At 42.3% G+C, this 25,301-nt stretch overlaps 1 protein-coding gene across 1 annotated transcript in view; it reads right to left on the minus strand.

Annotated features, from left to right (window-relative positions):
- Positions 1-25,301, minus strand: part of Mettl8 (methyltransferase 8, tRNA N3-cytidine) — a 91,617-nt gene that overhangs the window by 3,147 nt on the left and 63,169 nt on the right. Inside the window, 4 exon segments of the mRNA XM_034493637.2 lie at positions 5,424-5,563; positions 8,704-8,767; positions 13,118-13,167; positions 14,959-15,299. Coding sequence (XP_034349528.2) covers positions 5,424-5,563; positions 8,704-8,767; positions 13,118-13,167; positions 14,959-15,299 — 595 coding nt within the window.

Consider the following 25,301-nt stretch of genomic DNA (forward strand, 5'->3'; position numbering starts at 1 on the left):
TCTTCTCCCTTTTTTTCCTTTTTTTCCATGAGTGTGCATGCATATCCACATGTATATGTAAGCCCAAACTTGACATCGGGCAGGGTCTCTCCTAGAATCCAGATTCTGGCTAATTTAACTAGCCACCTCACTTCTGGATCCTGTCTCTGGCCCCTGAAGGCCAGGATTACAGGCAGCATCCATGCTTGCTTGGTTTTTTGACCTGGGTCCTAGGAATCTGACCTGGGGTCCTTAGGCACGCACAGCAAGTACTTTACCTGCTGAGCCATCCCTTCCACCCGTGACTTCGTTAGTAAGATGAAAGGTACCCTGATCCTCTCCAGATGGAGATTATTTTCTTCTCTTTCTATCCTACCCATGTGGTCACCAATCTTTTTTGTCTTCTTACTTCTCCCTTTTGCTGTTTTCTCTGTCTCTCACTGGCAGGTCCTTGGGACAATTACCTTCCCAAGCCCAGAAGCAGAATCACTTTCTAATAATATACGACATTATCCTTCTTGGTAATTCTTCATGGACATTACCAATGAGTTATCTGACTTAAAACAATGGTCTGATCAAATTACATCATTGTCAAAACAATATCAAGATTTTAATCCTGAGGGCAAAGGTTTAATTCTTATAGGGTTCTCAGTGTGAATCTTTCCAGTGACGTTTCTACTGCTTTCTAACCAAAAGCACCTCTTCCAACCAAACACTGAGGCATGCTGGGCTCTGTGTCCTGTGCCTTTGTATTCATGGTTCCCTCTCAAGAAAAAGATTTCCCTTCTCCTTACCCTTGGCCTGCTTCAACTGTAGTCACATCTGAATTCCCAGCTCAGCACCAAGAAGCTCTTGCCTCCTTCTTGCTAATTACCCATTCTGCTTATGTAGCATGCAATCAAATATGACCTCTTTAAATAGATCGTGACTTAGTATTTTGGGTTGTGTGTTCATGGCCTATGTTTTATGGGCCAGGGACTGCAAAGATTCAGGTCTTTGCTGAGTGGCAGGCTTTAGCTCCCCACAGAGCAATACTGGAGAGGACTCGGGGCCAACAGAGAACGGCCACCAGTGTCCAGAACTTTTGCCACTGACTGCTGTGGGAGGGAAGGGAAAAAGTAGCCTATAGGACAAGTCTTTGTTGTTTCTTTTACTTTTGTTTGATTTTGGCTTTAAGACAGGGTTTCACAGTGCAGCCCAGGGTGGCCTTGAACTTGCAGCAGTCATCCTGCCTCAGCCTCCTGAGTGCCAGTGTTACATACCTAAGTCACAACACCCAGCTCTGCTTTATCAAAGCCACTTAAAGTTGCTGAGGTGATCTTATTTTGAAAAGATGAGGAGATTAGCTGAGATAGTTTATATATTCCTTTCAATTAAAACAACATTCATGGCTGCCAACATGGCTCAGCAGGTAAAAAGCACTTGCCACAAAAGCCTGGCAACTTGAGAGGAACCCATGTGAGGATAAAGGAGAGAACCAGCGCCACAGAGTAGTTGTCTGGCTGCCAGATACATGCTGTGGGACACACAGGAGCACACACACACCACACACATGCACACATACACGCACAGTCACATATAACACACACACATGCACATAGTCATACAAAGAGACACATTCACACACATGTACATATATATAATACACACACACACATCACAGATACAATTTAAAAATCCTAAAAAAACTACATTTAGTAGACTAGCAGGGTGAAATCCAGCTTCTGCCATGTCACAAAGAGAACAGAGAGAAAATAAAAGCTGCGATGAAAATAAATCTAAACAGATAAGAAATATGACAGAAAGAGATGTCAGGTTTATGTGAAAAGTTTTTAAAAGCTAGAATACAAGTTGGGGTACTCATGGTACCAAGCTCCATGCAAGGATGCTGGCCTAGCATGTGTGAGGCCCCAAGTTTCATTCACAGCACAAGAAAAAAAAGAAAAAGAAAGAAAGAAGCATAAACACACAAAAAGGAAATGTTACTTTTGTTCATTTCAGGCCATTTTCATATTGTGCTTACATCAATGGAAAAAACAAAACAAAACAAAACAAAACAAACAAACCTGGGAGCTGGAGAGATGGCTCAATGTGTAAGAGCCCTGGCTGCTCTTCCAGAAGACCCGGGTTTAATTCCTAGCACCCATATGGCAGTTCACACCTGCTTGAAACTCCAGTCCAGGGGACCCAATACTCTCACACAGACATAGATGCAGGTAAAACATGAAGGCATATAAAATAAAATAAAAATAAATTTTAAAAACCTAAACCTTAAAAAATACAATTTCAAGGTAAATTTATTATGAAGAGAGCAAAATCTCTGGAATTATTAGTAAAATAAGAATGAAATGAAAATTTAGAAATATAAAAAGTCAAGCATGTCACTTCACAGCCGCTGTGTAAATCCCTGCCCAACATGAGAGCGTGTGGGTAGGATGGGAGTGGGGGCTGCTCCTCCTGTCAATCATCTGCACTCAGGCTCCTGGGAATCACGGTGGGACCAGGCTGGGAATGAAGTCGGTAAGACAGGAATGGGACAAACCCTGTCTTAGCTGCTCTTCCTGCTGCTGTGGTAAAATACTCTGACAGGAGTAACTCACGAGAGAACGCTTATTTTGGCTCACAATCCAGGTTACAGACTACGGTGGCAGGGAAGTCGAGGGGTCAGGAGCTTGAAGCAGCTGGTCACCCTTCATCCAGTCAGAAAGCAGACAGCCATGAGCGCACGCTAGTGCTCAGGTTCCCTTCTCCATCTTGTATAGTTCGGGATCCCTTGTTCCCCAAATCTGGTTGCTCCAGATGAGCAGATCTTCACACACACCAGCTTTTGTGTGAACGTTGTTCTCCCTCCCAACACACACACAAGTTATCCTTGATTGGTGAATAGAGATGCCTACAGCCTGTAGCTGGACAGAAGAAAGGGAGGCAGGGCTTCAGTTCCCAGACTTGGGGTCTGAGGCAGGGACCACAAGGAGGGAGAAAGGAGAGAGAGGCAGGAGAGGACTACGGGGTAGGTGGAGTGGATCATAAGTTCTTGGCCATGAGGGCTGGCCAGCTGGAGTAGAATCGGCCCAGGAGGAACATGGCAAATGGTATCTTGGAGTTACTGACAGGGAAGTAGACAAAATAGCACAGAGGGTTGATATCTGCCCAGCTCTACTGCTGTAAGACTTACTACAAATATAAAGGTTTTGTGTCTTTTATTTCAGAACTAAATGATTGAAGATGGGATAGAAACACCAAATAATATTTACCACAACAGGCCTGGAACTCACAGAGAACCACCTGTCTTATCCAAGTGCAGGGACGCCAAGCCCTTTCTTTATTTTTACTTCAGAGGATTACTGTCCTTATCTGCCCTGAATAGAGTAAGAGGAAGGAACAAAAGATAAAAATAGAACACAAAGAATAAAAGTTCCCCACTATTTGTTGACTGCTCACTGTATGTATCTTGTATTTTCTTTTATGTCAATGATTAGAAAGACAGTCAACATTCTCCTGTAATCTCCTATGAAATACTTCCACCTAAGCTGTTACCCTCAGACTCAGGATCTAACTGAATTACTGCCATTTGTTTGTTTCTGATGATAATGAGGATGTTCCTGGATGCACATTCACAATTATAGTTCTAAATGATCCTAATGACACTGCTAAACCATTTCTTTTTGGTTATTGTCTCTCCTCTATTCATTCACCTCACTTTTATTTAGTTAAATTGTCTCAAGGTGGGGTCTCACTGTGTTGCCCAGGTTGGTTTCAAACACCCGAGACTGACTGATGCTTTCGCCTTACCCACTCAAGTAGCTGAGACCACAGGTGTGCAGCACCAGTCCCAGCCCATCCACCTGATTGTTAGTTCATTTCCATAGGCAGGTAAAAAGGTTGGACTGACATGATCCATGAATTTACTTTGTAATAAACAGAGTGAATGCTGCGGAATAAGAGCAAGCATCCTAAGACATCTGTGTCCCCTTTTTATTAATATTCAATTCAAATTACAATAAAACATTATCGGAACCAATCTCAATTAGTCTTTTTGCAATCTTATTTCGAATCTACGCACTTTCTGCTTGAAGTACCAAATAGGAATGCTTGTTCTTTACTACCTACACTAATCTTTGAACTGTCCACAGAACGAAGCAAAACAGAGAGGTGACATTTTGACTATTCTGCAGCAGCGCCAACAGATGAACATATTATCAGAAAAGAAATACACTGTGGAAACAGGGGAGAGTGGTTTGATGGAACCTAATCTATGCATGAGATATAAATATAACTTTTTTTGGATTAATTTGGGAATCAAATTTTACCTCAAGTAGAAAAGTGATCAGCTTTGGGTGGGAACTAAAAAGCCAGCAAATGTCTTAGCAACTTAAGACGTAGGACTCACGTTTCTCCGGGAAGGGATCACACTACCAAGTAAAAGGACTCTTATGCAGATCTGCACCCTCTTCCTGGAGGCTGTGAAATCTTATAAAATCACAAGTCCTGTTGGATGGGCATGGTGGTACATGTCTGTAATTTCAGCAGTGGGGAGGTTAAGGCATGGAGGGTCACTCAGGGTCTGAGGTCAGCCTGAGCTGGATACAGAGTTCAAAATCAGCATAGGCTACACAATGAGAGTCTCAAAAAAACAAAGATAAAAACCAGCATCATGTAAACATAAACATGTAAGTCATACTTTGGGGGGTAGGGACACTCAGTAGAAGAGCATGTGCCCAACATACACAAGATCCTGAGGTTAATGCCCAGCAGGTCTCACACACACAGAGAGAGAGAGAGAGAGAGAGAGAGAGAGAGAGAGAGAGAGACTGAGACTCACTTATAAACACAGGCACTTACACACATATACGCATACCCCCCAGACAGACATACTCAAACACACACACACACACACACTCATACATGCTCCTACAAATAAATCATGGCTTTCAACCCACCTTAGATCCTAAAGGTCTAATGACAATCTGTGAAATCACTACAGCCATGATTCCTGTTCAGGCTTCTTTGAAATGCAAGCCTCTCACTGGACCTGAGTGAGCCACACAGACTGCAGCCCACCTCTCCCCAAACACTCAAGAAGATGCTAAATCAAAGATGTTTGTTTCTGATCACTAAGTACAATCTCCCTCCTGGGAGACTATTAGGCTGTTCTGCATCTGTAATTTCCTTGAAGCGCTGTCACTTTTAATAGGTATGTGTCTTGCCAGAGTGTGCTCACTTCATCCTGACAGTGACAGAAAGCTCGCTAATGAAGCATTTGACCAGTTTCTTTCTTAAAGTGTGAAGAAATGAAAAAACTGCATTTAAGAGGCTGCATGTTAAACATAACGGAGTTTGCTAAATAACAAATTCAGGGATTGTCATTTTTGCTTTGATAGTTCTAAAAACCAGGACTGATAGAGGAGCTTAAAAATTAACTTTGCCCTTTTGTCTTCATTTACCTGTCAGGGTGAACAGAAGAGAGCACAAAGACAAGGAGAATGACATCCAGGATCCCATCTGGAAAAGGGTAGGCTAGGCTGTCGTCACACACGTCATGAATAAAGGCAGAACAGTGGGCCTCACTGTAGGATGCATGTGACTGTCAGAACAGAGGAAGAAAAAGCGAGAGTTAGCAGACTCCAGAGGGTTTTTTCTCCTTTTCTTTCTTTGTGTGTGTGTGTGTGTGTGTGTGTGTGTGTGTGTGTGTGTGTGTGAAAGGTAATTTTTAAAAACCTCTTCCTTGGGTCAGTGAGGCAGGTTGGTTGGTAAAGGTGCTTGTTCTTGGGACCCACGTGGTGGAAGAAGAAAAATGATTCCTCCAAATTGATCTCTTGTTGACACATGAGCCCTTGGCATATACCCCCCCCAATAATGTGGTATTTATATAAATAAATGTAAAATAAATGTACATATACATTTATTTTATAAATAAATAAATGCAATACAAAATTAAAACTCCCCTAAGCATTGTTCCTCTGTGAACTTGAATAAGCTTCATTTCTAGCTTAGTGCTCTGTTGACTGAATTCAAGCTGCCCTAAAAATAAAAAATAATAACTGAGTCTAAAGCACTTGATTAGACAGCAAATGCTCTTCCCAATCCCTCCTTCAGGTTGGAAGTGGAGCGGTGTAGGCTCTGGCTCGGCTGGCAGTGCTCGGCTGGCAGTGCCGCCACAGGACAGTCCTGTGTTCTCTGAGAGGTGCCAGGATGGTCCCCACGTGTCCCACTCCTCTGCCTCTTCCATGTATCCTTTCCTTAAAGTACAAAATATCTTTTGCTACATATCAAGAAGCAGCTGACAGTGATGGTCACACAATGCCACTAAAATCCAGTGTCTTATTCACTTGAACAGGGTGGTGCGTGAAGCAGTTCAGTAAGGCTCTTTGTAGAAAACATGAGGTTAAAGCACATTACACACGACTTGTCTGCAGCCTCAGCAGCAGAAGGAATAACAACCCATCAGTACCATGCCATTCTGGGAAACATGTGTGTGTGTACAGGAGTACATGTATGTTCATGTAGAGGCATGCATATGGAGGCCACAGAACAACCTCAGCGATCTTTCCTCAAGTTCAATTCAGGGTCTCTCTCTGGTCTGGGGTTTGTCTAACAGGCTAGGATGGCTGGCCATGAGCTCCAGGGGTCCATCTTTCTGCCAGCATAGGGCTGGGATTGTAAGCACACACCACCTTTTCCATCCTTCTCCTCCAGGTTCTGGGGGACTGAATTGGGTCCTCAGGCTTGGTGGGTCAGCACTTTACTGACTGAGCTATCTCCCTATATTCTCTGTTAATAGAACTTCTTTCCCATCCCCATCTGCTGCAATTGCCTCTTCACTCTACTGAAGTCTAGCTAGCTTTTGTGGATTTGTGTGGGAAGCCCAGGCCCTTCAGCTTTGCTCACAGCCTCTTATCTTATCTCAAACATTTCACTTTAATGAGTGCCTACTGTGTGCCAGATTTTGTGGGAAGTGTGAGAGACAGGCATGAGAGATGGCTTCTTGCAGGGTTAGTTAAAAAATTCAACTTGGGGCGGTGGTGGCGCACGCCTTTAATCCCAGCACTTGGGAGGCAGAGGCAGGCGGATTTCTGAGTTTGAGGCCAGCCTGGTCTACAGAGTGAGTTCCAGGACAACCAGGGCTACACAGAGAAACCCTGTCTCAAAAAAACCAAAAACCAAAAACCAAAAAAAAAAAAAAAAAAAAAAAAAAAAACCCAAACCAAACCAAACCAAACAAAACAAAAACCAAAAAGAAAAAAAATTCAACTTGGGATAGGAAGCTGTTAAAATCTTGACTAATATTATTGGTATCTTTTAAACTGCATTCATGAACATATATAGTCTAAACTTGAAAAATATTTTTAATTATTTATATGTGTGTGTGTGTTTGTACATGAGGTGAGAAGGTGTTGGATCCTAGGAGTTAGAGTTATAGGCGGTTATGCTGCCATCTCAAATGTATGCTGGGAAATGAACTCAGATCTCCGCAAGAGGAGTATGTGCTCTTAACCGCTGGCCATCTATCCAGCCATGACATTTCTCTTAAATTCAAAACAACTTCTACTGTTTTAGGGTAAAACCAGGCCTCCTATATAGCAATATACTTCAGGATCACTTGAAATAACTTCCAGAAACTGCAAAAGCTCAGCTAAAAATCCTCACAGGTGCCCTTGATGCAGAAATATTTCAGAAGAATCAATCACTTCAAAAGCAAACAGATTAGACCTTTTAAAAATATTTATTTAGTTTTATGTGTATAGGTGTTTTACTTCCATGCATGTCTGTTCCTGTGCCTTCAGAAGCCAGAAGAGGACCCTGGATTCTCTGAGGCTGGAGTTACATGTGAGCCCCATGTGGGATCTGGGATCGAATCTGTGTTGGATCCTTTGGAACTGGAGTAAGAGATGGTTGTGAGCCTCATGTGGGAACTGAATCCAGGTCCTTTTGGAAGAACAACCAGTGTTCTTCACTACTAAACCAACCTCTCAAATTAGAGCTTTTAAAGCCTCTTAATTTATTTATTCATTTATTTCGATTTTTTTGTTTTGAGACAGGGTCTCACTATGTACTGGCTATCCTGTAACTCACTTTGCAGACTGGATGACTTTAAACTTAAATTGCCTTTGTCTCCCAAGTGCTGGGATTAAAAGTATGTGCCACTACACTCGGTTCCTCTATTTTTAATTTATGTGTGTGTATAAATGTTTGTATATACTTGGGTTTGAGTGTTTGTGGATCTGCGTGCATACGTGTGCATGTGTGTGTATGCATGTAGGTCATCAGTCAATACTGGCTATCCTTTTCTTTTCTTTCTTTTTTTGTTTGTTTTTGTTTTTCAAGACAGAGTTTTTCTGTGTAGCCCTGGCTGTCCTGTAACTCACTCTGTAGATCAGGCTGGCCTCAAACTCAGAAATCCGCCTGCCTCTGCCTCCCAAGTGCTGCCGTGTGCCACCACTGCCCGGCCTGGCTATCCTTTTCAATTGCTCTCAACCTTGTATTTTGAGGTAGAATCTCTCACTAAACTTGGAGCTTACTGGTTGGCCAGTGAGAATGGTAGGCCAGTAAGTTCCAGGATCTTCCTGTCTCTGGCTCACCAGTGCTGGGATTACAGGCACACATGGCCAAGCCAGCTTTTAAACATGTGGTAGGGATCTGAACTCAGGTCTTCCTGCTTCCATGACGAGCACTGTTTGGACAGAGTCATCTCCTCAGCCCGTGCCTCTCTGTATTAAAACGTACCTTTACAAGCTTCACAGCTTCAGAGGCAAAGTCACAGCAATAAAGAAAGGATCCTGGAATGTTCCTGTGCAAACAGAGAAGACATTTAAATCCAGAGTCAGACAGGTTTGAACTGGAGAAGAAAAGGAGCTGCAGGCGTGACAGGTACTCACCACTACAGGGAAACTGTGAAGCTCCTGTCCAGGGGTGAGGCTGCTTTATTTCTTATCTACCTGCCTTCCCACGCTGGTCTGCCTTCTCCTCTCATCCGGCATGACCTGCGGCTGCCCACTTCTGCTTTCTCCAAGCCCCTCAGAACCCTGTGTCCTTCATTCTTCCTTTATTTACAGCTTGTTTGGGTTTTGACCCTTTCTAGACAGACACTCTGAAGCCTGACAGAGCAGAAGCATATATAATTTTATACTGGCAGTAAATGTAATTTTAAAAAGAGAATTAAACTCTAATATGTAAATTCTTGGTTATCTTTTCTAGTTAATATCAGCATTTATCAACCCTAACATACATACCAAGGATGAGAATATGAAGCTACCTAATCAAATACTGAGAATGTGGGTTTGGGTTTAGGTTTGAACCTATACAGAAATCTTGGGTTGACCACTTCTTTGTGAATTTGATTTAAAATCTTTGAAAATCAGTTTCTTTATTTACAGTATGCTAATAAAGCTTCTTTTATTTATTTATTTACTTACTTATTTTACAGAGGAATAGTTACCTATTTAAAAATCTTGACTAATTTTAATTGGCCTCCCAACTTAAACATATCCTATTTGGCTGTTATTTGAAATTCAGGAACGATAGCTGGACTCTGCATGGTTCATGGGCAGGCAGATACTACAAATTCTGTGGGCCAGTGTCCTTGGTGATCATGCTCTGTATGTGGGCATCCAACAATCTTCGCATCATGCTGCTTAGAAAAACGTCTGAATTGCTAAAAACAGGTGGATGCCATTACCCAGTAACTGTAGGTATAATACATACGGGCCTGGCTCTTGTGGATTGTATAATTTGGAACATGGCTGGTTTTGTACCACTTTTAAAGGGGTGAGAGGATCAGCACCCCAAAGTGTCTGCCTGAAAGTTTTAAAGGGACAGGTTGGCGTTGCTAACTGAGAGTCAGCATGGCATAAGGGTTTAAGGGTGGGGATCAAATGCCAGGAATAAGAATCACATTGATCTAAAGAGTCCAAACTTGGCAGGGTGTAAAGAGAGGTCTGAAGCACAAACCAAGCCTCTTAATTTGATTCAAGAGGCATTTCAGGGAAGGTGGACTTCTAAGTAAAGAACACAAACAAAAATATGGACCTCGATTACACTCTCAGAGGCTACTTGTTGATAAATACTGTGACTCACATATAATCAACCTAGACTATGGCACTAGGATTTGCAGTCAACTTATGATCTGTCCTAACAAGTATTAGTATAATAAACAGGACTTGGTAGTGAAAAGTCCAGCAGCATTAAATCGAGGTACAAGGTGCAGTGTTGGGTCTGCTCTGCTGCTCACTGATCTCATCTAAAAAGGATACTGTGCTGGGCATGGTGGTGCCCAGCTCTATTCCCAGTACTTGGGAGGCAGAGGCAAGAAGATTCAACATTCAAGGCCTGTCTGGGCTACAGAGTAAGCCTCTGTCTCAAAAGAAGAAAGAAATGGAGGGAGGGAGGGAAAATCTTAATATCTTAGTACTTTATTCTAGCATATACTCTGTAATCTTCCATGAGATCCACGTAACAGTGACCTGTGGTCTACTGACTGCTGTGTGCTTATGAAATGTGCTTAGTCAGCACTCAGATGCATGTGTGACCTGTGGTTAGGGATGAAAGGCCTCCAAAACCAGACGGCCCAATCCTAACACTTGGCTCCACCATAACTAAGTGTCTGCAGGGTGGTGTCTTGGTCTTAACTCTGTTTCTTCATCTATAAATAGAGATGAGTGTCCTGTTTTAAGGTAGTTGTGAGGGTTGACTGGTGCAGATGGTGAGGTTTGTAGGAAGATTTGTGGCTCAGAAGAACAAGCACTCAACACTGTCAAACATTATTACAGCTGTTGTTGCTATTATTATTATTATTTTAGAAAACTTGCTTCTGCCTCCCAGGAACTTAAAACTAGTATGACCCTCTAAAAATGTCTATACAATTCAAATGTGTCTGTGCTCTAGTCTGTCTAATACACATGAAAGGTCTGCCATCACTTTTGAGTAGTTACAGAACATCCAGGAGGCTAATGGCTAAAGGAAAGCAGGAACTGTATGTCCTATCAAGGTGGCGGCCTGACCTCTGAGATGGAATTCTGACTGCATCAGCAGCCCCAGCTGAGGCCTTGTGACCACCTAATGACTTTCCCGAGTCTTTCTGTAAAGTCAGCTGACTGCCTTGGCTCTTCTCCCAGTGACAGGGTATACAGGTCACTTCTACCACCACACCAGAACCGTTTTGGTGGAGGCTTAAGAATGAAATGGCCCTTGGAGAATGATCTGACTTCTCAATTCCAATGGTCTAATTATGGTAAACCATTCTGAAAATGTAACATATTAATCCTGGGGGCAGGGAAGCTCAGTTCTCCCTTTGGAAGGCTGATCACTGTTTGGCTTTTAAAGATGAATTAATTTCTGCATGTTACTAGGCACACCAGTGATCCCAGTAACAGGAGATAAGGACAGAAGAATCTTGTTTGAGGCCAGCCTGATGTATAGAGCAAGACCTTGTGTGATGAAAAGGATGTGTAGAAGAAAAAGGAAAAAGAGGAGGAGGGGAAGAGGGAAAGGAATGGAGCGGAGGACAGGTCAAAGTACAACTAACTAGTATGGAATCGGAGATTAATAATCAATATATATTAAGGTCTTGCTATATCATACTGTTAGGTTACCTGAAATACATAAAATAAAGAATCAAGAAATTTAAAAACAACATGCTTAGTAGTATCTTGAGATCAGTCTCAGAGTAACACAACCATTCAACCAATGTGGAGGGGTGTGTGTGTGTGTGTGTGTGTGTGTGTGTGTGAGAAGCTCTAGTATTACTGGGGTAAAGGGTCTGGTCATGTGATACAGAAGAATAGAAAACTTCATGTCAGAAGCTGGGAAAGGTTGACAAGACAATAAATATAAAAAGAGTAAGACCATTCACATTTGACAGCACCTTCCATGGCTGGCCGCAGTAATGCCCGATAGGTAACACTATAGGAAGCACTGTCTGTTCTATTAGGTGTAGGAAGGATCAGAGGAGAACCTGAATCTGGAAGTGGCATGATGGCAGTCAATGCAATGACTGCAGAGTCAAGGTGCTGGGTTATGGACATTCACTGTGCCACTTTGCTTTTCCAAATGCTTTTACATTCTTGCAATTGAAAGTTTAAAAGATCATGTTATTAAGTTAAAAGATATGCATGCAGAGTGGGAATTGTACAGTAGTAGCTATGCTAGGTGATGGGAAATCCCTCATCTCCTCCTGACACAAGTTCTCCGAAATATGCTAATATTGATTTTAGTGGGGGGCATGTCATGAAAGCTCTTGTGTAAACTGGAAGGAAGGAAGGAAGGAAGGAAGGAAGGAAGGAAGGAAGGAAGGAAGGGAAAGAAGGAAGGGAAAGGAAGGAAGGAAGGAAGGAAGGAAGGAAGGAAGGAAGGGAAAGAAGGAAGGGAAAGGAAGGAAGGAAGGAAGGAAGGAAGGAAGGGAAAGAAGGAAGGGAAAGGAAGGAAGGAAGGAAGGAAGGAAAGAAGGAGGGAAGGAAGGAAGGAAAGAAGGGAGGGAGGGAGGGAGGGAGGGAGGGAGGGAGGGAGGGAGGGAGGGAAGGCAGGCAGGCAGGCACTAGAGAGCTCAGAGGAGGTAAATGGTGTAGTTTTGTAAGGGGCTGCCTCATCACAGAATCACTAACCCAGCAAGGTGAGGCTGGTGGATGGTGAAGGGCGGGTACGAAGGACATCTGTGTTGTCCTCATCTATTTCTACATTCCTGAGGTGGGTGCTCCCACTCCCATGACTCTGGGTCTGGGCACAATGACATGACATGCAAAGCAAGTGTGCCTGGTGTTGCCCCAGCATGCAGATACCACAGACGAGGAGTGAGGTGTCTTCTTCAAACTCGTCTGTGAGGTGCCATCTGGTCTCCAGGAGGAGCACGCCATGTCTGACACTAAGCAAAGCACAGCCTGGTGGGAGGATGGAAATCTCTCGTTCTTTTCCCCTTCTGCCTTCTACATAAACACAAGTTTAAAATCTACTTCAAACCCATGGCTGTGGAATGCTCCCCGTTCATGTGATGTTAGTCACTCAGAATGCGTCTTTTCAAACTTGCTTTAGTCATGGTTTATATGGGAAATCAGAACTCTCTTGGCATATGCATGACAAGGTATTTCCAGAATTTTCCAACTTCCCATAAATATGTAAGATCTTGTAGGGGAAAACACTTAAAACTCACTGCAAGGTGTTCAGGATTGGAAACACGCTATTTCCAGCACCACAGCCAACCTAAAATTGAGAATAAACAAATGTGAACGCATTGCATTTCACTTACAACATTGGATTTTCTATTTAAGAAATAAATGATTATTGGATTTCTGGGTATGGCAGAACTTGTGAAACTCAAAGGCCAGATGAAACAAAGCACAGGAGTGACAATCAAAGTTAGACTATGGAAACATTCACAGTTGAACCCACCAAAGCCCCTCCCAACTCAATCAACAAATGAACAGTGCATTTGGACACCATAGCAGCCATGAAGCATTTGCAGCAGCTGCTGTGATCAAGGGCAGGACTCATAACATAGACAGCAAAGGGAAGGACGGACAGAATACAAGTGAAGAGCATGTGACTTCTCAGTGTTTGAAGAGCGTGAGGCATACTGAGTGGTGGGAAACATGCAAACTAAATTAGGGTGAGAGGGGCCTGGACCTCCAGGCCCGTAATTTCAGAGCTCAGGAGGCTGAGGCAAAAAGACTGGTCTACAAAGTGAGTCTGGAGCCAGCCGGGGCAGCTTAGAGAGAACTCGGCTCAAAATGGGCTGGATTGCAGAACTCTTGCCTATCATGTGAAAGACCCTCAGTTCAAACCCCAGTGTGTGTGTGTGTGTGTGTGTGTGTGTAACACACACACACACACACACACACACACACACACACACACACACACGGGGGGGGGGCGAGAGAGAGAGAGAGAGAGAGAGAGAGAGAGAGAGAGAGAGAGAGAGAGAAAGCTGGCCTTAAACATGTTTGATACTCTTGTTTCTGTCTCCTCTGTGCACATGTCACCACACCTGGTGGTGTTGGATAATTTAAAGCAGACTGTTTTAAAAGCTCTAAAAAAATTCCAAATATTATAAACTAGTCCATCTAACCTAAGATGGGAAAAGGAAATGCAGGTAAAGTCTACACCCAAAGACATCTGCTGAGAAAACAATTAAATGCAGTCCCATGACAGCAGGTAAGTAAAATTATAATATCCCATTCACAAAATACTGTGCAGCCACAACGATGTTTATAGAGGACAATTAAATGTGGAAAAATGCCTATGACATGACATTAAACAGAACAACACAAAGTCTCAAGGCTCATGCATGGCCTAAACAAAAGCAGGAAAGGTGGTTAAACAGCTTGTTTGTGGGATTGTGGGTAACTGTATTTCTTTTATGTCCTCATTTTCAAATTCCCTGTAATCAACAACTATTACCTTTAGGATCAGAAAGACAGGGTTTAGCTTCAAAAAATGGAAAAACCACTGTCTACACTAGATTGCAGCAAACTAAACACCCTGCTTATTTTTATTTCACCCCAATGGGGTAAAAACAGAGAGCAAAAATCTGGAGCAAAAGCTTATGAGGACTTAAGCACTGCTTCCAAGTTAGAAATTAGAACAAATTAAAAGAAAAAAAAAAAGTGTGGGGCAGTGGTGGCACACGTCTTTAATCCCAGCACTTGGGAGGCAGAGGCAGGCAGATTTCTTGAGTTCGAGGCCAGCCTGGCCTACAAAGTGAGTTCCAGGACAGCCGGGGTTACACAGAGAAACCCTGTCTCGAACCCCCACCCCACCCCCCCAAAAAAAGAAAAGAAAAATAAAAAAGTAATATAGATGAAATTAAAGCCACAAACTTAAAACTTGACTGATTAAAGATATGAGTCCCTGAAGAACTGCTTACGCACATAAACACACTAAACATTTAATTAGATCTGATCTTCCTACCCGGACAGTCTGGACCAGTCACAAAGTAGTGTGGGCTGTACACTTTCATACTGTTACTTCCTGTCTTACCCTCAGGCACCGTACCTCTAGTATTCGAAATGTGGCATTACTACCAGGGAACCGCCCTGTCGTCCCAGGTCCTTTGCTGTACTCTTCCAAGTCAGGGTTAGAAGCAGACCTTCCTCTGCTCCCAGGTTTTGATGAGACAAAACTCTCTTGACCATGGGTTTCTGCTCCTTGCGTTCTTGAAATGCTGCTTCTGACTTGATCCCAGGATGATTCTCTCACTTTCTCTTTAGTGTTTTGATTAACAGGAAGAATTTCAGGAAATTCCCTTAACAGCCAATTACGATTCTTGAAAAACTTATTCTTATGAGTCTGGTAGAATGTGTCCCAATATTTGTTAGCATCACTTTCAAACTTAACTAAAACAAAAAGGAAAAAAAAATCCATTTTACTATGAGTTCTATTTACTGTTAATTGCTATTTTGATAACTAAATACCTCCAGTAATTAAAGACTTAAGCCAAGTATTGCGGTGCACACCTTTAATCCCAGTACTTGAGAGGCAGAGGCAGACAGTTTCTCAGAGTTCAAGACCAACCTTATTTACAGAGTGAGTTTCAGGACAACCAGGGCTATACAGAGAGACCTTGTCTCAAAAAACCAAAAGTAAAATAAAATAATATATATCAGTAAAATTACTGTAAATAGATCACATATCGTGGTAGTTTGAATGAAAATGGCCCCCACAGGCTCCTAGGGAGTGGCATTATTTGAAAGGATTAGGATTTGTGGTCTTGCTGGAGTAGGTGTGGCCTTATTGGAGAAAGTGTGTCACTGGGGGGGTGAGCTTTGAAGTTTCAGATGCTCAAGCCAGGCCCAGTGTCACTTGCTCTTCCTGCTGCCTGCTGATTCAGATGTGGAACTCTCAGCTCCTTCTCCAGCACCATATCTGTCTGCATGCTGCCATCCTTCCCACCATGACGAGAATGGACTGAACTCTGAAACTGTAAGCCAGCCCCAACTAAATGTTTTCCTTTGTTAAGAGTTGCTGTGGTCATGGTGTCTCTTCACAGCAGTAGAACACTGATTAAGACATATTTATTAATAATTGCATTTCCAACTTAATAACTTTAATATTATTGTAATAATTTTACTATCTGATATTAAGGCTAAAGTACAAAAGTTCATCTAATCTTTAAAAGATTAATATGGAAGATACTTAGTCCTACTCTTAAAAAATCTGCTTTTCTGTCAATAGTTGGCCATTCCATTTTGTGAGGAATAAAATAACTGAGAATTATTTTCTGCAGCCTAGCTTTTATATGTATATATATACATATACATATATATATGCATATATATACACATATTTTATATGTTTTATATATATATGTATATATATATAAAACATATAAAACACATATAGTATAACATATATATATACATATAACATATATAGTATATATATGTTATATATATATACATATATATGTATACATACACACACACACACACACACACATATATATATATATATATATATATATATATATATAATTTTGTTTTATTTTATATTTTAAAGAAAGGATCTCACCATGCAGCTGTGGCTGGCCTGGAACTTGCTCTGTAGATCAGGCTAGTCTCAAACTCACAGATATCTGCTTTCTTTTGCCTCTTAAGTGCTGAGACTAAAGGCATGTATATGTTAATACACTTGGTCCAACAAACATAATTTAAATCAAGTGTTTATTTTAAATTTTCTTAGAGGAAGTACCCCATCCCAGTCTCTACAGATGCACTCTAAACATGACAAATGTGCTTACTGGTAATCAATCAGAAAAGAACATGGGGATTATAGATGTCACGACTTTAGAGCCAGGGGCTTCAACGAGACTGTTTATGTTTACTCTGACTGAGTTCCTGGTTTTACATTTGAAGCAAGGAGCTGAAGCTGCTTGTAGAGGCCACCCCACCACTTCATCCCCACCACACCCCAAATCCAGAAGGAGCTCTTTTTCCCTCTCTCCCAATGGGAGTCTCCAGGAGAATTACTGACGTTTTCTGGAACATCAGGCCTTAGTGAGTGATGCCATTCCAGGGTTAAGGGTCACAGTTAGGCCAGTGTTCTCATAACGTCAGCATTTCTTAGCTTCCTGCTTCTCCCCATCTCTACCTCACATTAACAAAATGATTCAGGCCAAACACAGTAACCCAGGCTTGTAATTCCAACACTTGGGAGGCTGAGGCAGGAGATCATGAGTTAGAGATAGCCTGAAACACACCGAGAATTTGAAGCCAGCTTGGACTGTATGGCAAAACTCTTGCCTCAGATAAAGCATGGTATCTTTAAGATTAGCACTGTGAGGTTGAAGGAGGTTCACAAGTTCAAATAAAACTCAAATGAATGCAGGAGCCAGTTAATTAAATAAAACAATGTGCTCACTCTGTCTTTCCTTCAACAACCATTTCTTGACTCCAGTTATGTGTAACAAGGTTAATCCTTACTCTTAATCCATAGATTAAGAGTTTACCCTTACCCTAATAGACAGGCTCATGACATTTTAAAAGCTTTCAAAGTCTGCAAAAGCTTCCTAATGGGTATGTAACAATTTCCAAGGGTTAGTGTCGGGGAAAAGTAAGTCATAGGGCAGTATGTATACTATGCCATTCACTGAGAGGAAGGAGGACGAGGAAAAAATGCATGTGTACACAAACAAGCAGGCACATGTATGCACATACTTATCAGTATACGTATAAAACAGCACCAGGCATGGTAACTCATGCTTGTAATCCCAGCACTGGGGATCCTGAGGCATACAACTGTCATGAGTTCGAGGCCAGCCTAGGTACAAATTGAGACACTGCCTCAAGCAAACAAACAACAACAACCAAGCAAGCAAATTTAAAAACCTTTGATTTGAAAGAGAATTTTTATTTAGTTTTGATCCATGTGAATTTAGCATCAATTTCCAAATTACGCTAAACCACATAAAAATAAGGAACTCCCTTCAGTTTCAAAGAGGCTCAACCTATGAATGCAGCTGCCCGTAGTCAGTCTCCTTCCCTTTATAACTGTCCTGAAGCCCTCAGTTTCCCTTATTTTCATCCCTACAACCTTGTCCAACAGACCTTCACCCATCCGTACACCGGCTTCCTGAGTCCACTGCAGCCGCTGAAGTAAAGCAGCTATTCCATTTGCATTTAAGTCTGAGAAGTGGCCGTGGTTCCCTACAACATTCCTATAAGGAATTATGTGATATTAAGTCTAAACCATCTTCTCATCTGTACTTCCCAAAGGAAGCCTATTTATGGCTAATCCAAAAGTGCATGTTTGTCTTGAAAATATCCTGTTCGCTTTTAACAATCGGCGTGCACCTGTGTGCTATGCAAGACAACAAAACAACAGTCTGAAAATTAGACTCAGGAGAAAATAGACAACTTCCAGATTTCCCAAGGGATTTCTTACCAGTTCTTGTCTTCCTTTGTCTTAAAATGTCTCTTTGTAACTCACTCTATGCAGATAAAGATTTTGTTCCTAAGACAAAGCAGCCCAAAGACCTACATTTAAAGTTAACAAGACCCACATTTAGTCAGCCCTCTAGTATTTGTTTTTTTAGTATAAAAGGTATTTGTAAAGTGAATTTGAGATGAGTCACCATTAGTTGGAATCTAATACTACATCTTGGCTAATCTCAGGGTGTATTCCCTTAGGAATTAACTAGGGTGGAGTAGGAAATCCAGGAGAGAAATGTGACAAAATATGTGCAAGCATTTCTATTTGTTATAGGAACGAAGTGGTGATAACTCAAAGGCCCAGTCTAGAAATGAGAAGCAAACTGTGGGCCAGCACCTGAAACATACAGGATAACAAGAAGAAAATGCTCACATGAGAGCTAAGATATTGGTGGCAACTCTGGCATTTGTTTTATGTTTATTCATAGTGGATAAAAGTTTGGTACAGCATGGTATAATGATTATTAGATAGCTCTATCCTTTGCAACACTGTTGGCTAAGATAAAGTATAGTAACTGGGGGGCTGGAGAGATGGCTCAGTGGGTAACAGCACTTGCTCTGCAAACATAGGTACCTGAGTTCAAGTCCCACAGGAAAAACCCTGCATGGCTATGCAGTTCTGCAACCTCAGCACTGGGGGTAGACAGGTAGATCCCAAGAGTTCACCAGCTAGTAAAGCAGCATACCCACAACACCACAACCAACCAAACAGGAAACAAGGCTCTGATTTATTGACAATAAGTCTGAGTGTGCTGGAGGAAGACATCTAACCTGCTCTAGCTTCTACATGCCCACATATGGGTGTATGCACTTGCACACTTACATGCATGTCACATATCCACATACCCACACCCTCAAAGAATCTCATATATTATCCATTTAGCTTACCAACTTCCTTTAATGAGAATTAGCATACCTGTAGAGGCTGTTTAAGGCCCCCATATATGTCTATGTATATATGAATTTATGGAACACAAGCATTACCAGTTATTAATCTGTAATAATGTTACTGTAATAAGCTACATTCAAATATGAAACACATTGACCACCTAAATTCAACCCTAACTAGGAATAGTGGTGTACCCCTTTAATCCCTGGACTCAAGAGACAGAGGCAGGGGTAGAGGCAGGCACACAACTGTGGGTTCTGGGCCAGCTTGGTCTACATACTGAGTTCCAGGCTAGGCAGAGCTACATAGCAAGATGTTGTTCCAAACAAAACAAAAATCAAACAAACAAGCCAATAAACACCTCAAGAGTGACACAGAGCTGCTCTATGTCAAATGCTTTCCTTAGATTTTCCCCCCGTTTCCCATTAGTATTGTTACCCAGTATGCTGCTTATTGGCCTAGCTGAATTCTACCTTGTCCTAATCTTGTTTATCTTTGGGAACAGGATGTTTTAAGGCCAGAAGTTCCTCATCAGGTGAGCTAACCAAAGCCAACTGGCACTAAGGTAGCTGACAGAGATTTCTAGAAGCCTGTTTAATAATCCAGCTTACGTATTGAGTGACATGCCGGGTGGGCTTCCTGGGTAAGGAGCTCCGTACTATAAAGAGGAAATGCCTGAGGACTGTCACTCCCAGAGAAACACAGGTACTCCTCCCCAACACTGACCTACTCTCCCCACTAACTAACAGCATAAAAGAATGGATTCCATTGTACCATGTCACACATGTGCACATAGCACTTTGGTCGTGGTCACCCCATACACCTTCCTGTTCATCCTTCCTCCTCCTTGCCCTCTTCTCTTCCCTTACCCCACACCTATGTCTTCCCTATCCACCATGGCATCTCTTCCCTTACCCCACACCTATGTCTTCCCTATCCACCATGGCATCTCTTCCCTTACCCCACACCTATGTCTTCCCTATCCACCATGACATCTCTTCCCTTACCCCACACCTATGTCTTCCCTATCCACCATGGCATCTCTTCCCTTACCCCACACCTATGTCTTCCCTATCCACCATGACATCTCTTCCCTTACCCCACACCTATGTCTTCCCTATCCACCATGACATCTCTTCCCTTACCCCACACCTATGTCTTCCCTATCCACCATGGCATGACACCTGTGAGCACAAAACTCCTGCTTGTCTATGTTCTGGACATTGAATAAACCTGAGCTCTTCCCATGATCCCTCATTTTTACTCTGTGGCTTTGCCACACCAAATGAAGAGAGAAAATAAAAGAAGAGAAAAAGGACAGGGAGGGAGGAGAGAAGCCAATGATTTGGGATTAACAATATCTTTCGGATAGACAACAGTATTTCAATTTATAGATAAGAAATTCAATGTCAAAAGGCTTAAGATTTTCCCCCCCAAGGTCACACAGCCAGAAAGGGCAGCATCGTGACCTAGATTACATCTGTCAAACATGACACCATCTCCTCAATAACAGGTGCTCTCTCAAATAATAACGTGCTCTCTCAAAAATACTCCTAAAGATAAGCCGTTCTCCTGATTCTTATTTTCGCCTCAATTACAAAGCACCAAGTTGAAAGCAAAAACCTCAGTGTAAGTATTGACCAGTGTAAGAGTATTGTAAAAATAATGCTGACAGGGGTTATAGCCTTCATAAAGAGAGATGAGAAGTACAGAATCAATTAAACCAAGTTCTTCCTATGAAATACAATGCAAGCTACCTGAGACTAGAGGATGAAGTCACGATTAGCAACAGAACCATAGTATGTTCTGTGAGTACAGGCTGGTTTGTGGGGTAGACTCTAGGCAGGAACAGCACCTGTGGCTGGAACGTGTTGACATTTTCAACTGCACCCAGCCAGCAGTGTCTTCCATCAATGCTGCCAACTCCTGAGGGTGTGCCATTATTTCCATGACCTTATAGAAGCACAACTGACTTCATCATAATTACGGATAGTAAACACCTCCAGTGGAGGAGCGAATTTCTGGAACTGGAAGTATGCCTGTAATGGCAGGGAACAACAGGTGCCACTCTCTGACCATGACAAAAACTTCAGGCTCACTCTGCTGCTAACTGCCACAACTTCAGGCCGGAACCAGCGTCTGCGCAGTGTGGGGAGAGCTGGGGTGACTTGGCCTTAGCAGGCATCTGAATGAGGAATCTCCTTAGAGGAGCATCTTTTCCTTTGTGGTCCTAGGTTGCTAGCTGTCCAGAGTAAACAGGTCTATGCTAGTGACAACGAAATATAGCAATCGGCTTCAGCCTAGCTCAGTGAGGAAAGGTCTCAATTCTTCGTTTATTATGTTCTAGACTGCTGAGCAGAACAGAAGCATAGCACGCTAACTATGCTTGCATGCCCACAAGTCATCAGAATCACCCTGAACATTGTAACTGAAAAACCAAATCAAGCCATTTAGGTAGCTGGCATATATGATGTGATTAATACGAATTATGAAAATTTATTCTAAGTTGCTATGTAACAAAAAGCAATTTAAAGTTATTTTTGCACATCAATTACGCAAATACCTGAACTTTCAAAGTTGGAAATTTCCACATGTCACTAAAGGAAGTTCACTGTCTAATAAAAGAAAACTCTGAAAATTATAAAATTAAAAGTGTAATTCTAAGGGCACTGCGTGAAACTTTTAGCAGCCAGAGTCATCTTAGAGGCAGGCATGCTATATTTATCAGCACAGGGTGTTTAACTATTCTGTTTTTCTTTCCCCTACATATAGAACATTCTCTTCAGTGGGAAGGTATTCGCAACACAAAGTATACATTCTTTCATTATCTGCCTAATGTTGATAACTTACCCTGGGTAGGACTTTATTTACAGAGATATCTTAAAGTAGATACAGCAGCTGCTATTGTTATTAAGTTTTAAAAACCCATTATATTTGCTATACAACCACCTGACATATAGCACACTGGAGATCCTTTTAAGGAAATTATAAAATATAATCATGTTAACTCAAGAAACACTGATTATATCTTTTTTATTTCTCTGGGTTAACCCGGTTTTAAAAGAAATATGAGCCATAATAAAATTGAAAAGTAATTAGGAAAAGAAAACATGGAATTAAAAATCATTAATCTGGGCAATCTAATTGAAAGAAATATTGCTAACTGGAGCCTGGGTGCTATGCATTCTCATTATACAAACAAGCCCGAGCCATTCAAAAGCAAAAGGCAATTTATCTGTCATGTAGGAGATCTTATTTTCAGATTGTGAGTGTGTTTTCTAACTTCTGTTTTTACCAACAGCTCTGACAATAGGTGAAAAATGGGAGAAGGGAGAGTGACATAGAGGAATTCGAAAGGGTTGGCTGGCCTGGAAGAATAACCAGTGTTTACTCCCAGGGGCATTACTAAAGGAGATAGGATCAATAAACAGTGTGCCTGCTCTGCAGTGCTCTGCAGACGGGCTTCTTTGTGATGGCAGAGCACTGGCTCTTTCAAACACTGCGGACTCTCTTAGATAAGGAAAGACGGTGTTGAGGTCAAAGCCTCTGCAGGGTTCTCACTAAGTCTGGGAGCAGAGCAGAGCAGAGCGGTCTACTTATCTTGACCCATATTGACTCATCAGAGGGATAACACAGCGAACGAGAAGCCTCACTCAAGACTTGAGTGGGGTCTGCGATCCTAGCAGAGACTCTGCTGGGTGGCTGTCCCTGAGACATCCTGTCATTCACTGATGCTCCTTAGACCACAGTTTCCTTCCTTGCTACCCCCTAGGAGTCTTAACACTCTCTGTACTACCTTGCTTTATGTACAAGATATCCTCCGTATATAATTCAAGTCTTTTCCTGCAGTGGTCCCGACACCATGGCGCCCAGTGCACTGAGTGGCGGGATGCAGAGGTGACCCAGAACAAATCTCTATTTCTTTGAGTCATTCTGAAATGGAATCTTTAGTTCTCTATCTTCACAGTAGCCAGAAAAGTGCTTTAAAAAGACTGCCATCGTAGTAGCAAAGCAAACACCTCAAAGTGGTACCAGCGGCCTTCTTGCTCCTGCCTTTCCTCTTCTATAGAGAGGCCAGTCACCACGTTTCTATTTTGGTCCCACTATGGTTCTGTGGGAACCGTGGTTTTCCTTTACTGCGGTTTCTGAGGCTCTGAAATAACCTTCTCATTAGCTGCCCTCAAGTTCATTGTTAGCTCAAATAGGACAGAGTGGGCGGCCGTGCGCAGAGAACTTTAACATTGTCAGCCCTGCTCTATTTAAGTTCTGAACACAAATATTCAAAAGGAAGTTTTAAAAATCCATGCCTTTTCACATTGTTAGGATAATGTGCAGATAATACTATGAATGAGCTTTCATTTCCTGGAAGTAAATTAAAACCACTGATAATGCTGAACTTCAAGCCGGAGGCTCTGCCGCACTCAGGTGGCCACTAGCAGAAGCCTGAGTAATGTGGAAAATATGTCTGCGCAGCTGCTGGCAAAGAAGTGAAGTGATACTTCCTCAGAAGCAGTGACAGAGTTCCTGTGAGGGAATGTGATGCTGGCCGACTGAAGGCAGCACTGGCCCTGGTATGCACCCTCAAGTCCAACCCCAACACTCCCTGGCTGTATTCTACCCCAGGTCTGCCCAGCTAGAGCTCATAAAAATAGAATAATTCCACCGGGGTCAGAGGCTCGTCTTTCCTGTTCACCCAAGGATACACTGATGCTGAGGGTGAAGGACTACCAGTAAGGAATAACAAACAATGCCACAGGGATCAATAGGCTACCAATGACTCCAGAGGGCAGGATAGGTTGCACCGGCTCTTCTGCCAGCTAAAGGCTGAGGGCTGTCTCATTCTCTTGGCCTTCCCAGATACCTTTGCTTCAAATTTCAGCAACTGCAGACTAACATCATGTCAACTGTGTTTCTCCTGATTTTCACTATGTGCCTTACAGGGAGGAGTGCAAACAGTTTTCCCTGGGGTGTTTCTGGATAGCTGGTCAATCTAGCACTACAATTCTAGCTTTGAAAGAATCTAGAGAGGCACCAGAGAGGCAGAGAATGGAGATCCCAGGGGCAAACTTGCCAGCCAGACTAGTCATCATCTGCAGGTTCCAACTTCAGCAAGAGACCTTACTTCAGTATATAAACTGAAGAGTTATTGAGGAAGACACACACATCAACTTCAGACCTATATTCACACTGTGAACACACACACACACACACACACACACACACACACACAATACCCCCACTTAAAAAAAAACCAAACACACATCGCAGTCTGCTGACTCCAGTCTGTTCTGACACACAGATACTGCCATAGGAATGACTGGAATGAGTAGCACCCAAACAAAGCCATGGTGTTAAAAAGCCAAGACAGGAGAGGTGCCCTTTGAGAGGTGTGAGGGTGCAGGGTTAAGTAGTACAAGAAAGCTGCTATGCTCTTGGTAACTTTCTGATCCACCATGTCGGTGCTGCTTACACGAATGTGAAAATCCAGCAAACTATGTGAGATCTCTTGTGAATTATATACATTTCTGTATATATTTGGTACTTCAACAAATTATTTATTTTTGGCTTATGAGATGGGATCTTACCAGATAGCTCATGCAGCTACCAAGTTCACTACGTACCTCAGGCTTTCCTCAAACTCACAGTAATCCACCTCAGATTACAGATGTGTATCACCGTGCTTGGTTCTAATAAATATTTTGGTAAAGAAATAAATCCAACCATCCTTAGCACCCAGAAGTCAAAGGCAGGAGGGTCACTGCAAGCTTGAGGATGAATTGGTTTATATTTTGAGTTATGCCAGCCAGTGCTGCACAGTAAGTTAGTTCAATTGGTAAAGTGCTTGCCCTATAAGGAGTTTCTCCCCCAGTACATGCAGCTCAAGACTAGGTAGGTGGAGACAGACCTCGGGAAATGGCTCAGCAGTGAAGTATGCCTGCTTCTCAAGCACAAGGACCAGAGTTGATCTGCAAGAATCCACATTAAAAATGAACAAAGCAAAACCAACAACAAAACCTGGC

The sequence above is a fragment of the Arvicanthis niloticus genome, chromosome 2 (genome assembly GCF_011762505.2).
Source record: "Arvicanthis niloticus isolate mArvNil1 chromosome 2, mArvNil1.pat.X, whole genome shotgun sequence".
Classification (NCBI taxonomy): domain Eukaryota; kingdom Metazoa; phylum Chordata; class Mammalia; order Rodentia; family Muridae; genus Arvicanthis; species Arvicanthis niloticus.